At 48.7% G+C, this 13115-nt stretch overlaps 1 protein-coding gene across 2 annotated transcripts in view; it reads left to right on the top strand.

Moving 5' to 3' along the window:
- The window catches only part of LOC119978331 (solute carrier family 41 member 1-like), a 72414-nt gene that overhangs the window by 43489 nt on the left and 15810 nt on the right, over positions 1-13115 (top strand). For both annotated transcript variants that reach the window (XM_038819893.1, XM_038819894.1), the window contains exons 4-7: positions 145-216; positions 2989-3133; positions 7619-7765; positions 11299-11446. In XM_038819893.1, the coding sequence (XP_038675821.1) occupies positions 145-216; positions 2989-3133; positions 7619-7765; positions 11299-11446 (512 nt within the window). The remainder of the gene's footprint in view (positions 1-144; positions 217-2988; positions 3134-7618; positions 7766-11298; positions 11447-13115) is intronic.

The raw sequence follows: 13115 nt of genomic DNA, 5'->3' as shown, positions 1-13115 counted from the left end.
CTTTTTTGAGATTTTGTTCCGTTTTTGCACCACAATGCAAGATAAAGATTCGGCTGATGAACAAACCAGTCTGTTTATTGTGTTCAGACATGGGTTGTGAAACTGAAATGAGATCTCATGCTGCTATCCTTTGTTCTTCTGCAGGCCAACATTGGCCAAATGGACTCCGCTGCAGAGCAATGGAAGATGATTACGGGAAATCTAGCTCTAATCCAGGTGCGTGTGTGAATGGGGCTTACAACATCCAGTGTATGGACGGGTTAATGTTACTGTTAAATATTGGGAAGGCAGGGTAACCTCTGACCTTGTTTTTAAGCTTTTTATGGACTTGTGTGGGGTGGAGCCGTGGGGTCGGACTCTCAGATGTACAAGGTGTGTCATAATTTTTACAAAAAGGAATATGGAGCTCCCGTACCCTGCCCCGACGATGTGCTTCAACGTGACCCTCACCTTGCTCCTCCAGTGAGATTTTTTTTCCCCATAAGCACAATGGATACATTAGAAATGATTGGAATCTAATCTGAAGATTGCTCTGAACTTTTTATCTGTGGGTACAGAATTATAGCACTGTAAACACTGAGTTCAGACAGTATTTACAATCACTGTCTTGCAGTCTCTCCAAGCGTTCGGGGTTAATTCAATTTTTTTCCCCCATTCCATTTGATTTTCTGCTCCTCTCCTTACTGATGCCCACGTATGTAGATTGATTGATATTTATTGTCACATGTACCAAAGTACAGTGAAAAGTATTTTTCTGCAGCCAAGGGAACGTACACAGAGGTACATAGACAAAAGAATAATTGACAGAGAACACTGACAATGATACATCAACAAATATTGATTGGTTACAGGTCGGAACAAGGGCAGCATAGGGCATCGTGAATAGTGTTCTTACAGGGAACAGATCAGTCCGCGAGAGAGTCGCTGAGGAGTCTGGTAGCTATGGGGAAGAAGCTGTTCCTATGTCTAGATGTGCGGATCTCCAGACTTCTGTATCTTCTGCCTGATAGAACATAGAACTGTACAGCACAGTACAGGCCCTTCGGCCCACGATGTTGTGCCGAACTAGTCTGAAACTAAGATCAAATCAACCTACTCCCAATCATTCTAGTGTACTCCATAGGCCTATCCAATAACCGCTTGAAAGTTCCTAAAGTGTCCGACTCCACTACCATAGCTGGGAGTGCGTTCCAGGCCCCAAGCACTCTCTGAGTAAAGAACCTACCTCTGACAGCCCTCCTATATCTTCCATCATGAACCTTATAGTTGTGCCCCCTTGTAACAGCTGCATCCACCCGAGGAAGAAGTCGCTGAACGTCCACTGTATCTATCCCTCTCATCATCTAATACACCTCAATTAAGTCACCTCTCGTCCTCCTTTGCTCCAATGAGAAAAGCCCTAGCTCCCTCAACCTCTCCTTTATAAGACCCACCCATCAATCCAGGTAAATCTCCTTTGCACCTTTTCCAATGCTTCCACATCCTTCCTATAATGAGGTGACCAGAACTGCACCCAATACTCCAAATGTGGTCTCACCAGGGTCCTGTACAGTTGCAGCATAACCCCGCGGCTCTTAAACTCAATTCCCCTGTGAATAGGCTTTCTCACGGCTCTATCCACTTGGGTGGCAACTTTCAGAGATCTATGGACATGAACTCCGAGATCTCTCGACTCCTCCACATTCTTCAGAACCCTGCCGTTAACCCTGTAATCCACATTCAAATTTGTCCTACCAAAATGAATCACCTCACACTTATCAGGGTGAAACTCCATCTGCCACTTTTCAGCCCAGCTCTGCATCCTATCAATGTCTCTTTGCAGCCTATAACAGACCTCCACATTATCCACTACTCCACCAATCTTGATGGAAGGGTCTGAAAGAGGAAAAGCCTGGGGTGGGAGGGATCTCGGACGATGCTGTCTGCCTTTCTGTACGTTTCCCGGCTGTGCTCCAGTACCTGCTGCACCGTGTGAGCCAGATAGCCTACGGGCCGTTCAAATATAGCGAACAATTAGCCCTGCCCTCACTTGGATGTGTGCATTCCAGCAGTTTTACATTCAGGAATAGGGGTGGTAACTGCTTGCCAATTTTCCCTCCTTCCACCCAGCCCCTCCTCTCCTACAGAAGCTGGAGATATTAAACCCAGGGTAGTGGTCCAATACTACCCCAAGCACAGTGAGATTAAATGTGCATAGATCAAAGATTGAGCTTGTTTATCACACCGTGCCAGGTGAGGCATTTACATAACCACATTAACATCAATCTGTTCACTTCCAGTGTGTTTTATTTGTCATCACGATCATTGATTCCACAGTGTGGAATTAAGACATTACTTGGAATTTAGTGAGAAATGGTTTACTGGGAGCTCTCGTATACGGACTATTGTACGTAATAGTTCCAATAGAGTTTAGCATTATTAACTAGAAGGGTCAGGTTTTCGAAGGTAGACATTGGTGTTATGTAGGGATTGTTTTGGAGTACACAAGTTGTGCAGAGGAGGGGGTAGTTTTAAATAAGGTGCACCTTTCTGTAAATGCACAGAATGCAATGAATTAAAGGGATCTGGAGCTGAAGAATTTCTTCAGAGTTACTTGATTCACATCCAGATTCCACTTCCGGTGACTTGGACCCCATTGCTGTTCATTTGAAAAGGAACCAGAAGAATGCCAGTTTTTGAAACGCGTAATTTTGAAATGTGCAATTTCTAAGAATACAGTTTTGTCGCTCAGTTAATTGCAGAGAAAACTGGCAATTACTCTGCTTTGTTTAAAACAGAATTTCGGGTCCATTGCATTTTGCTCTAGGTGCCTCCTGTCGGGTAGCAATTAAAAAAAAAAAAGAAGTGGCCAAGTTGTCCTGTCTGGGTCAGAGACTTTGGAAGACTTTGAGTTGATGATTTTTTTACAGCTTGTCCCAACCCTAAAACAAACACTTATTGTGAAAAGATGAAGATGTCAGCTCTGACCTTTTTTTTTTCTCCTCTTAGGTCCAGGCCACTGTGGTTGGTTTCCTGGCATCTGTGGCTGCTGTGGTGTTTGGTTGGATTCCTGAGGGTCAGTTCCGACTGGATCACGCTCTCCTCCTATGTGCCAGCAGTATGGCGACGGCATTTATAGCTTCCCTCATATTGGGTAAGACGGGCACTTTGCAGTGTCCTGTAATCAAGATTGTCTGTGTCAGGTTTGGAAGCCACTGGATGGCTTGTCCTGCCCGATGTGGGCAGCAAATATAAATGGATTACAGCAAAGTGCTGATGACACGGACCTGTTTTAGCTTTTGGCCCAGCTCATTTTGTTTGATTGAACACACTAAACTGATGAGGTTATCAACATTGTCCAAAGCAACTGGTTATAAATGGAGTAGTCATTGAAAATGAGAAAACGGAAGAGAATAAAAATATTTTTAAAATAAATAAATAGAGTAGCCATTAATGAATCCAGTGAACAACTCTGGAGAAACTTGTGATTGGAAAGTCACGCAAAATGCAGACGTCATTGCAGCTTGAAGTAGTTGTGGGGAATAGTGTAGATGCAGTTAAAAAGAAGGTAGATGGGTGGTATGTGGCACAGTGGTTAGCACTGGGACTGCGGCGCTGTGGACCCGGGTTCGAATCCCGGCCCTGGGTCACTGTCCATGAGGAGTTTGCACGTTCTCCCCGTGTCTGTGTGGGTTTCACCCCCACAACTCAAAAGATGTGCAGGTTAGATGGCTTGGCCACGCTAAATTGTCCCTTAATTGGGAAAAAAAATAATTGGGTACTCTAAATTTATTTTTTTTAAATTAATGGAGTAATCATTGAAAATGTGAAAAAGGAGGAAAATAAAAATATTTTTAAAAGAAATAAATAAATAGAGTAGTCATTAATGAACCCAGTGAACAACTCGGGAGAAACTTTGGAAAGTCACGCGAAATGCAGACGTCACTGAAGCTTGAGATAGTTGTGGGGAATAGTGTGGATGCAGTTAAAAAGTAGGTAGATAAATACTTAAGGGAGAAAGTAAGAGAAAGGCAGCACGGTGACACAGTGGTTAGCACTGCTGCCTCACGGTGCCAGGTACCCGGGTTCGAGCGGGCCTCTTTCGGAGGATCGGTGCGGACTCGATGGGCCGATTGGCCTCCTTATGCACAGTAGGGATTCTCTGTTCTTTGCAAGGTTATGTTGAGAGAGAGAGAGAGATGAAGTAAATAGAGCGGTAAAGGTGACGTGGAGCATAAAGATCAGTGAGCCTGCTGGCCTGTTTCTGTGCTGTAATGTATGTAGTGCAATATAAATGATGAGGCAGCTGGAATAGTGGAGTTGAGAGGGTCTTGCACAAGAAACGTAAGCAAAATATGGATGAATAGAATGGAATTTTCAATCACTTTCCCACAACAGCTTACCTATGCCTTCTACTTGCTATATGTAGTTTTGGGATGGAGTGTGGAAGAAGTACATTGTGCCGTCCTTGCAACATGTACCATTCATGCTATCGTAAACAGCTGCCTATTTTGGGCAAATAATTTTCCATCGCTATAGGAGCCACTTACAAAGTCAGCAGTAAGACCATTACATGGTCCATCTATTGCAGACAAAGTGCTTCATATCTTTTTATCATATTTATGTTCAAATCGACACGTGAAGCATCCTGCATCTGTTCCGAGCGCACGGTCTCTCTCTTTGGTAACAGTCACAAGTTACGGACTAGAAATCCCACCTGTGGCTCAGTAAGCATTCACTAGAGTAGCGAGAGTCGATTATCAAGGACTCCATAGCACAGCATTTGGAAAGCAGTGGTATAATCAGACAAAGTCAGCATGGATTTACAAAAGGGAAATCATGCTCGACAAATTTACTGGATTTTTTTTGAAGATGTAACAAGTTGAGTTGACCAGGGAGAACCGGTGGATGTGGTTTATTTAGACTTTAAGAAGGCTTTCAACAAGGTTTCACATAGCAGCAGATTATTATGTAAAGTTAAAGTGCATGGGATTGCGGGTAGTGTCTTGACATGGATAGCAAGCTGGTTAGCAGACAGGAAGCAAAATGTTGGAATAAATGGATCTTTTTCCGAATGGCAGGCAGTGACGTACCACAGGGATCTGCTCTGGGACCCCAACTTTTCACATTATATATTAATGATTTGGACAAGTGAACTAAATGTATTATCTCCAAATTTGCAGATGATACAAAGTTGGGTGGGAAGGTGAGCTGTAAGGAGGGTGCGGAGATGTTTCAGTGTGATTTGGTCAGGCTGAGTGAGTGGGCACATGCATAGCAGATGCAGTATAATGTGGATAAATGTAAGGTTATTCACCTGAAGCAAAAATAGGAAGGCAGATTAGTAGTTGAATGGGTGTAAGTTTAATCCGGGCAAATGTGAAGTAATGCATTTTGGAAGGTCTAATGCAGGTAGGGAATATACAGTGAATGGTAGAACCCTCAATCGTATTGACAGTCAGAGAGATCTAGGTGTACAGGTCCACAGGTCACTGAAAAGGGCAACACAGGTGGAGAAGGTAGTCAAGAAGGCATATGGCATGCTTGCCTTCATTGGCCGGGGCATTAAGTATAAAAATTGGCAAGTCATGTTGCAGCTGTATAGGACTTTAGTTAGGCCACACTTGGACTATAGTGTTCAATTCTGGTCGCCACACTACCAGAAGGATGTGGAGGCTTTAGAGAGGGTGCAGAAGAGATTTACCAGGATGTTGCCTGGTATGGAGGGCATTAGCTATGAGGAGAGGTTAAATAAACTTGGTTTGTTCTCACTGGAACGACGGAGGTTGAGGAGCGACCTGATGGAGATCTACAAAATTATGAGGGGCATAGACAGAGAGGATAGTCAGAGACTTTTTCCCAGGGTAGAGGGGTCAATTACTAGGGGGCATAGATTTAAGGTGTGAGGGGCAAGGTTTAGAGGAGATGTACGAGGCAAGCTTTTTTACACAGAGGGTAGTGGGTGCCTGGAACTCGCTGCCGGAGGAGGTGGTGGAAGCAGGGACGATAGTGCAATTTATGGGGCATCTTGACAAATACATGAATAGAATGGAAGTAGAGGGATACGGACCACGGAAGTGTAGAAGATTTTAGTTTAGACAGGCAGCATGGTCGGCATGGGCTTGGAGGGCCGAAGGGCCTGTTCCTGTGCTGTACTTTTCTCTGTTCTTTGTTCTTTGTTTGTAAATTGAGAGAGGGGGATACTCAGCGAGACATTGGTGTCCTTGTCAATCAGTTGTGTTGCTGGAAGTAACAGCGCAGGTACAGCAGGCAGTAAGGAAAGCAAATGATATATTGGCCTTCATAACAACAGGATTTAAGTATAGGAATAGAGATGTTTTACTGAAATTGTTTAGGGCTTTGGTGAGGCCACACCTGGAGTATTCTCTGCAGTTTTGGTGTCCTTATCTGAAGAAGGATGTTCTTGCCATGGAGGGAGTGCAGCGAAGGTTTACCTGGCTGATTCCTGGGATGGCGGAACTGTCATATGAGGAGAGACTTAAGTCGGTTTGGATTATATTCATTGGAGTTTAATGAGAGGGGATCTCGCAGAAACTGAAAAATTCAACCAGGATTAGACAAGGTAGATTCAGAAAGAATATTCCTGATGGTGGGAGATCCAGAACTAGGGGTCATAGTTTGACGATAAGGGGTAAACCATTTAGGACTGAGGTGAGGAGAAATTTTGTCACCCAGAGAGTGGTGAATTTGTGGAATTCACTACCACACAAAATAGTAGAGTCCAAAACATTGTGTGATTTCAAGAAGGGATTAGATATAGCTCTTGGGGCTAAAGGGATTGAGTGATATTGGGGGGGGGGGGGGTGCGGTATCGGGATATTGAACTTGATGTTCAGACAAGATAATGAATGGCCTAATCCAGGGGTGGGCAAACTTTTCCGTGCAAGGGCCACATTCAGAAATTCACAATTTTAAAGGGCCGCATAGTATATTAATTAATAGTCCCGGTTGTAACCAATTAGCGTGCGGCATATACCTCAGCGCTTCCCCCGGCGGCATCCTGCCTTTAGCCCTCTTTTTCTCTACTTTTCAAAAATGGCGCTTCACCCGGTTATGATTCTGGGCGCCTCATATAGAACAGAGAACAGTACAGCACAGAACAGGCCCTTCGGCCCTCGATGTTGTGCTGAGCAATGATCACCCTACTCAAGTCAACGTATCCACCCTATACCAGTAACCCAACAGCCCCCCCCCCCCCCCATTAACCTTATTTTTAAAATAAAATTATTTTTAAAAAAAATTTTTCTTTTTAATTTTTTTTTTTTTTTTTGATGACTTGATCTTGGTGGGCAGCATAAAGACCTTTGGCGGGCCGCATGCGGCCCGCGGGCCGTAGTTTGCCCACCCCTGGCCTAATCCATCTTCTATTTTTGATGTGCGTTTCTATGTAGCTGCTGCAGAGATTTGAAAACCAGTACAGCAGGAGAATCATGTCAGTGCCAAATATGTCCACTGACTATGTGCCCGTTTAAGAGGCTGCGCAAAAAGTGACTAAAGCCGGGTGTTACATATGCTAAACGCTGTGTATTTCTGACTATGTATTTCTGACTTGCGCAGTGAAATGTTAGCCACCCTGCAGTAAAATGATGAATTTTGTGATTTTGTTTTTCCCGTCCAGGGGTAATCATGGTCGGTGTAATTATTGGCTCAAGGAAGATCGGGATAAACCCTGATAATGTGGCCACACCCATTGCTGCCAGCCTTGGAGACCTCATTACCTTAGCACTGCTGTCTGGAATCAGCTGGGGTCTCTACATCCAGCTACGTAAGTAACATTTAACAAATGCAATATTGCTAAGCGTCCGATCCATTATTCTGTTAATAAACCAATCACTTGTAATGTTCACCAACATGCACCCATGGTCAACACAGCAGCAAAGAGAGATGATGACCACCAGTTCCAGACCACGGAACAATCACCTCATCAACTTGCAGGGGCCTCCTCATTTTCCTTATTTTTTTTCTGTTCCCGTCTCCCACATTAATAATACTGGGATGCATTCAGGCAGATACAGATTTGGAGATTGTCGTCTGCCAGAAATAATTATGAATAGGATTGATGAGAGCAGCTGTACAAATTGGTGGGGTAAGCTGGACTTCCGGGTTGGGTGAATCAGTGGATCAGCGTGCAGCCTTTCACCCTTCCTAGTCCAAAGCAGCAGGATTTATACGCCTGGGTGTAACCACAACTCTGTCTGCTGCAATGACATTCATTCCAGCATTTGTAAAAACTGCAAGGTTTTCCACAGTATTGTCGTACCTTGTAGCAAGTCTTCAATATTATGGGAGACTTTCCAATCGATCATATTGTGGTTGGAATCAACTCTGATTCAGAGTCTCCACCACCCCTGTCAGTATTAACTCCCTTTTGTCCCACTTCCCCGGAAGGTGCTGACTTTGTCTGGGGGATGAGTGTCACCACTGCCAGAGTGTCACCACTGCCAGTGTCACCACTGCCAGAGTGTCACCACTGCCAGTGTCACCACTGCCAGAGTGTCACCACTGCCAGAGTGTCACCACTGCCAGAGTGTCACCACTGCCAGAGTGTCACCACTGCCAGAGTGTCACCACTGCCAGAGTGTCACCACTGCCAGAGTGTCACCACTGCCAGAGTGTCACCACTGCCAGAGTGCCACCACTGCCAGAGTGCCACCACTGCCAGAGTGCCACCACTGCCAGAGTGCCACCACTGCCAGAGTGCCACCACTGCCAGAGTGCCACCACTGCCAGAGTGCCACCACTGCCAGAGTGCCACCACTGCCAGAGTGCCACCACTGCCAGAGTGCCACCACTGCCAGAGTGCCACCACTGCCAGAGTGCCACCACTGCCAGAGTGCCACCACTGCCAGAGTGCCACCACTGCCAGAGTGCCACCACTGCCAGAGTGTCACCACTGCCAGAGTGTCACCACTGCCAGAGTGTCACCACTGCCAGAGTGTCACCACTGCCAGAGTGTCACCACTGCCAGAGTGCCACCACTGCCAGAGTGCCACCACTGCCAGAGTGCCACCACTGCCAGAGTGCCACCACTGCCAGAGTGCCACCACTGCCAGAGTGCCACCACTGCCAGAGTGCCACCACTGCCAGAGTGCCACCACTGCCAGAGTGCCACCACTGCCAGAGTGCCACCACTGCCAGAGTGCCACCACTGCCAGAGTGCCACCACTGCCAGAGTGCCACCACTGCCAGAGTGCCACCACTGCCAGAGTGCCACCACTGCCAGAGTGCCACCACTGCCAGAGTGCCACCACTGCCAGAGTGCCACCACTGCCAGAGTGCCACCACTGCCAGAGTGTCACCACTGCCAGAGTGTCACCACTGCCAGAGTGTCACCACTGCCAGAGTGTCACCACTGCCAGAGTGTCACCACTGCCAGAGTGCCACCACTGCCAGAGTGCCACCACTGCCAGAGTGCCACCACTGCCAGAGTGCCACCACTGCCGGAGTGCCACCACTGCCGGAGTGCCACCACTGCCGGAGTGCCACCACTGCCGGAGTGCCACCACTGCCGGAGTGCCACCACTGCCGGAGTGCCACCACTGCCGGAGTGCCACCACTGCCGGAGTGCCACCACTGCCGGAGTGCCACCACTGCCGGAGTGCCACCACTGCCAGAGTGCCACCACTGCCAGAGTGCCACCACTGCCAGAGTGCCACCACTGCCAGAGTGCCACCACTGCCAGAGTGCCACCACTGTCTTCTCCAAATAGCCAAGCCTTTTGTGCGAATGGGGATTGGGCAGGCTGTTCAACTGTGGGCACATCACAGTTAACTCCACCTTATATCAGGCAACATAGGGTGGCACGGTAGCACAGTGGTTAGCACTGTTGCTTCACAGCGCCAGGGTCCCAGGTTCAATTCCCGGCTTGGGTCACTGTCAGGGCGGAGTCTGCACGTTCTCCCCGTGTCTGCGTGGGTTTCCGGTTTCCTCCCACAGGTCCTGAAAGAACCTGTTGTCAGGTAATTTAGACATTCTGAATTCTCCCTCCGTGTACCTGAACAGGCGCCGGAATGTAGCGACTAGGGGCTTTTCACAGTAACCTCATTGCAGTGTTACTGTAAGCCTACTTGTGACAATAATAAAGATCATTATTATTATCAGCACTGACACGGTTAATGGGGGATGTCTAGCTTGTCCATCCATTCTCTGGCCTTCTGAGGCACTGAGTGGAGCAGTGAGGAGGCCCCTGCTAGTTGATGAGGTGATTGTTCCGTGGTCTGGAACTGGTGGTCATCGTCTCTCTTTAGGACGCCCTTCGTTTTCAACCTGTGGGGCAAGGTGGCCCCTCCTTCCCATGCCCTGTGAGGATTTGATTGAGCGGTGCCCACTAGCCTGGGGGGGGGGGAGTTACTGTTGTGTTGCAGGTGGGCCGAGTTATGCTGCTGTGTTGACCATGGGTGCATGTTGGTGAACAATAAAAGCGATTAGCCTATTAACAGAATAATGGATCGGACGCTTAGCGTTTTCGTGAAAGCTTGTTTTTTAAAATATTATTTCAATGGTTGTGGGCTTTGGCTGGGAGAGCCAACATTTGTTGCCCGTCCCAAATTGCCTTTGTGAGGGGTTAAGAGTCAACCCCATTGCTGTGGGCTCGGCCAGGTAGGCAGTACAGATTTTCCTCCCGACAGGACCTCTGAGCGAGCTAGATTTTTATGACAATTGATGATAGTTTCATTGCTGAGACTAGACTGGCTGTTCGAGTCCAGGTTTTTCAAACATAATTGACCTTGTTATTTATTGAAGCGACTGACTGCTGCGGTGGGGATCGGGATCCATGTTCCCAGAGCGTGAGGGGCATCATTGGCAGGGTCGGTAGGGAGCAGCTGTTCCCCTTAATTCAAGGGTCAGACACCAGCCCGAGGGGGACACAAGTTCAAGATGAGGGGCAGGAAGTTTTGGGAGGGGGGGGGGGGGGGGGGGAGGGGATGTGAGGAAAAACCTTTTACCCGGAGGGTGGTGATGGTCTGGAATGCACTGTCTGTGATAAGAGGCAGGTTGCCTCTCATCCAAGTACCTGGATCAGCACTTGGCAGGTCATAATATTCAATGGGATGAGGCGGGTAAATCAGGTGCTCTTCATGCGCCGGTGCAGACCCGATGGGCCGAAGGGCCTCTTCTGCGCTGTGTGATTAACCTGGGCCTTTGGATGATGTGTCCGGTGACATTGCCACGACACTACCATCTCCCTCGCAAGCATTTACTTGAACTTGGGCTGAAAGCTGATGAGACCAGCTCTAGGTGTTGCTGGAAATGCTTTTATTAAATTGCTCTATCTATTTTTTTTTTCTCTAATTACAGAGGAACACCCTTACATCAACCCACTAGTGTGTGCTTTCTTCGTGGCTTTGACTCCTCTGTGGATCATCATATCAAAAAAGAATCCAGCCACACGAGAAGTCTTATATTCTGGTTGGGAGCCTGTTATTATTGCCATGACCATTAGCAGGTACTGATCGCTAAAGCTTTAACATGTGTCGCGAAACTGGTCGGGGAAACTGTAAACTAAAATATACAACATTACCAAATTACCTCCAAGTCGCAGCGCTCCCGATCGTGCAAATCCGCGCGCAACAGCAACAGCAGCCGGCTTTTAACTATGCTGGCTGCAAGCAGCCTTCAAATTGGCCACGAACATATAAAGAAATTCGGACGCACTGCACATGCGCACCGATGATCGGGCACGCATGCGCAGTGCGGCCTCATTTTTTTTATACGGTCGCAGCCTTTTTTTTACAAGTTTCGGGGGGGCCAAAGGGACCCAAAACCATTTCCTCCATTTTTGTCAGCAACAAACAAGGGGCGAAATTCTCCGACCCCCAGCAGTGTCGGCGAATCGCCTGGGGCCGCCGAAAATCCCGCCCCCGCCGTGGCAGAGATTCTCCGCCACCCGGGAATTGGCGGGGGCGGGAATCTCGCCACTCCGATCGGAGAGGCCCCTGCGGCGATTCTCCGGCCCGGATGGGCCAAAGTCCCGCCGCTGGGAGGCCAATCCCGCCGCCGAGGTTTGAACCACCTCTGGTGGCGGCGGGATCGGCGCCGCGACCGGGGTCCTGGGGGGGGGGCGCGGGGCGATCGGACCCCGGGGGGGTGCCCCCACGGTGGCCAGGCCCGCGATCGGGGGCCCCCGCTCAGACTCCGGGCCAGTGCCATGGGTGCACTCTTTCTCCCCCGCGGCTGCCACGGCCTCCGCCATGGTGGAAGCGGAAGAGAAACCCACATCGCGCATGCGCCGGTGGTGACGTCAACGGCAGCTGGCTGCTGACGTCACCGCCGGCGCATGCGGCAACTGGCGAAAGCCTTTCGGCCATCACCGCTGCCGGGAGGCGGGCCCGAAAGGCCGCTGGCGCCAGTTTTTTGCACCAGTCTTCTGGTGCCAACCGCTCCGGCGCGGGGCTAGCCCCCAAAGGTGCGGAGAATTCCCCACCTTTGGGGAGGCCGACTCCGGAGTGGTTGGCGCCACTCCCCTACGCCGGGACCCCCCGTCACGCCGGGTAGGGGAGAATCCCGCCCACGGTAAGAGAAAACGGTGGGCCGCGCAGGTCGCCCGGCATGGGCCACAAAGGTCGGCCGGCGTGGGTCGCAAAGGTCGGCCGGCGTGGGTCGCAAAGGTCAGCCGGGTTGGGTCCTGAAGGTTGGCCGGTTGGTAAAAATGGGTCCCTGGAAAAAGATTTTGAAAAGCACTGCCCTAGGTTTGGCCATTATGCTAAAACACCAGAAATGTTTATCACCTACAAGCCACTCCCACAGCATTCCAGGTTTTTAACCCTTTTAGCCAGTTCCCATGGTGCCCCCAGGAGCTCCATCTCTTCTGCTGCCAAACAGAAAAATTAACCTCCTTCCTCAGAGCGATTTGCTTTTTCTCTCAATTCTGTGTAGCTCTTACTGTCTCTGCCTGCTTTCTCTTTGTGTCTGCATCTGTGTGCTGATCACCGTGTATCACCAGCTCTCCTGTAAGCTTCATTGTCTGTCTGTTCTTCTTTGGGTTTTTTTGTATCTCAACTTCCTCCCTTTTGGTACAGCTTCCAAGTCAAGTGGTTGTCAGGTCAAACAGACGAATATTTTTTCTTATCCAAGAAAATTACATTGACCCTTTTACAATTGATGCAAACTCTTAA

The sequence above is a fragment of the Scyliorhinus canicula genome, chromosome 15, assembly GCF_902713615.1.
Source record: "Scyliorhinus canicula chromosome 15, sScyCan1.1, whole genome shotgun sequence".
Classification (NCBI taxonomy): domain Eukaryota; kingdom Metazoa; phylum Chordata; class Chondrichthyes; order Carcharhiniformes; family Scyliorhinidae; genus Scyliorhinus; species Scyliorhinus canicula.
This window is presented reverse-complemented; position numbering and strand designations above follow the sequence as displayed.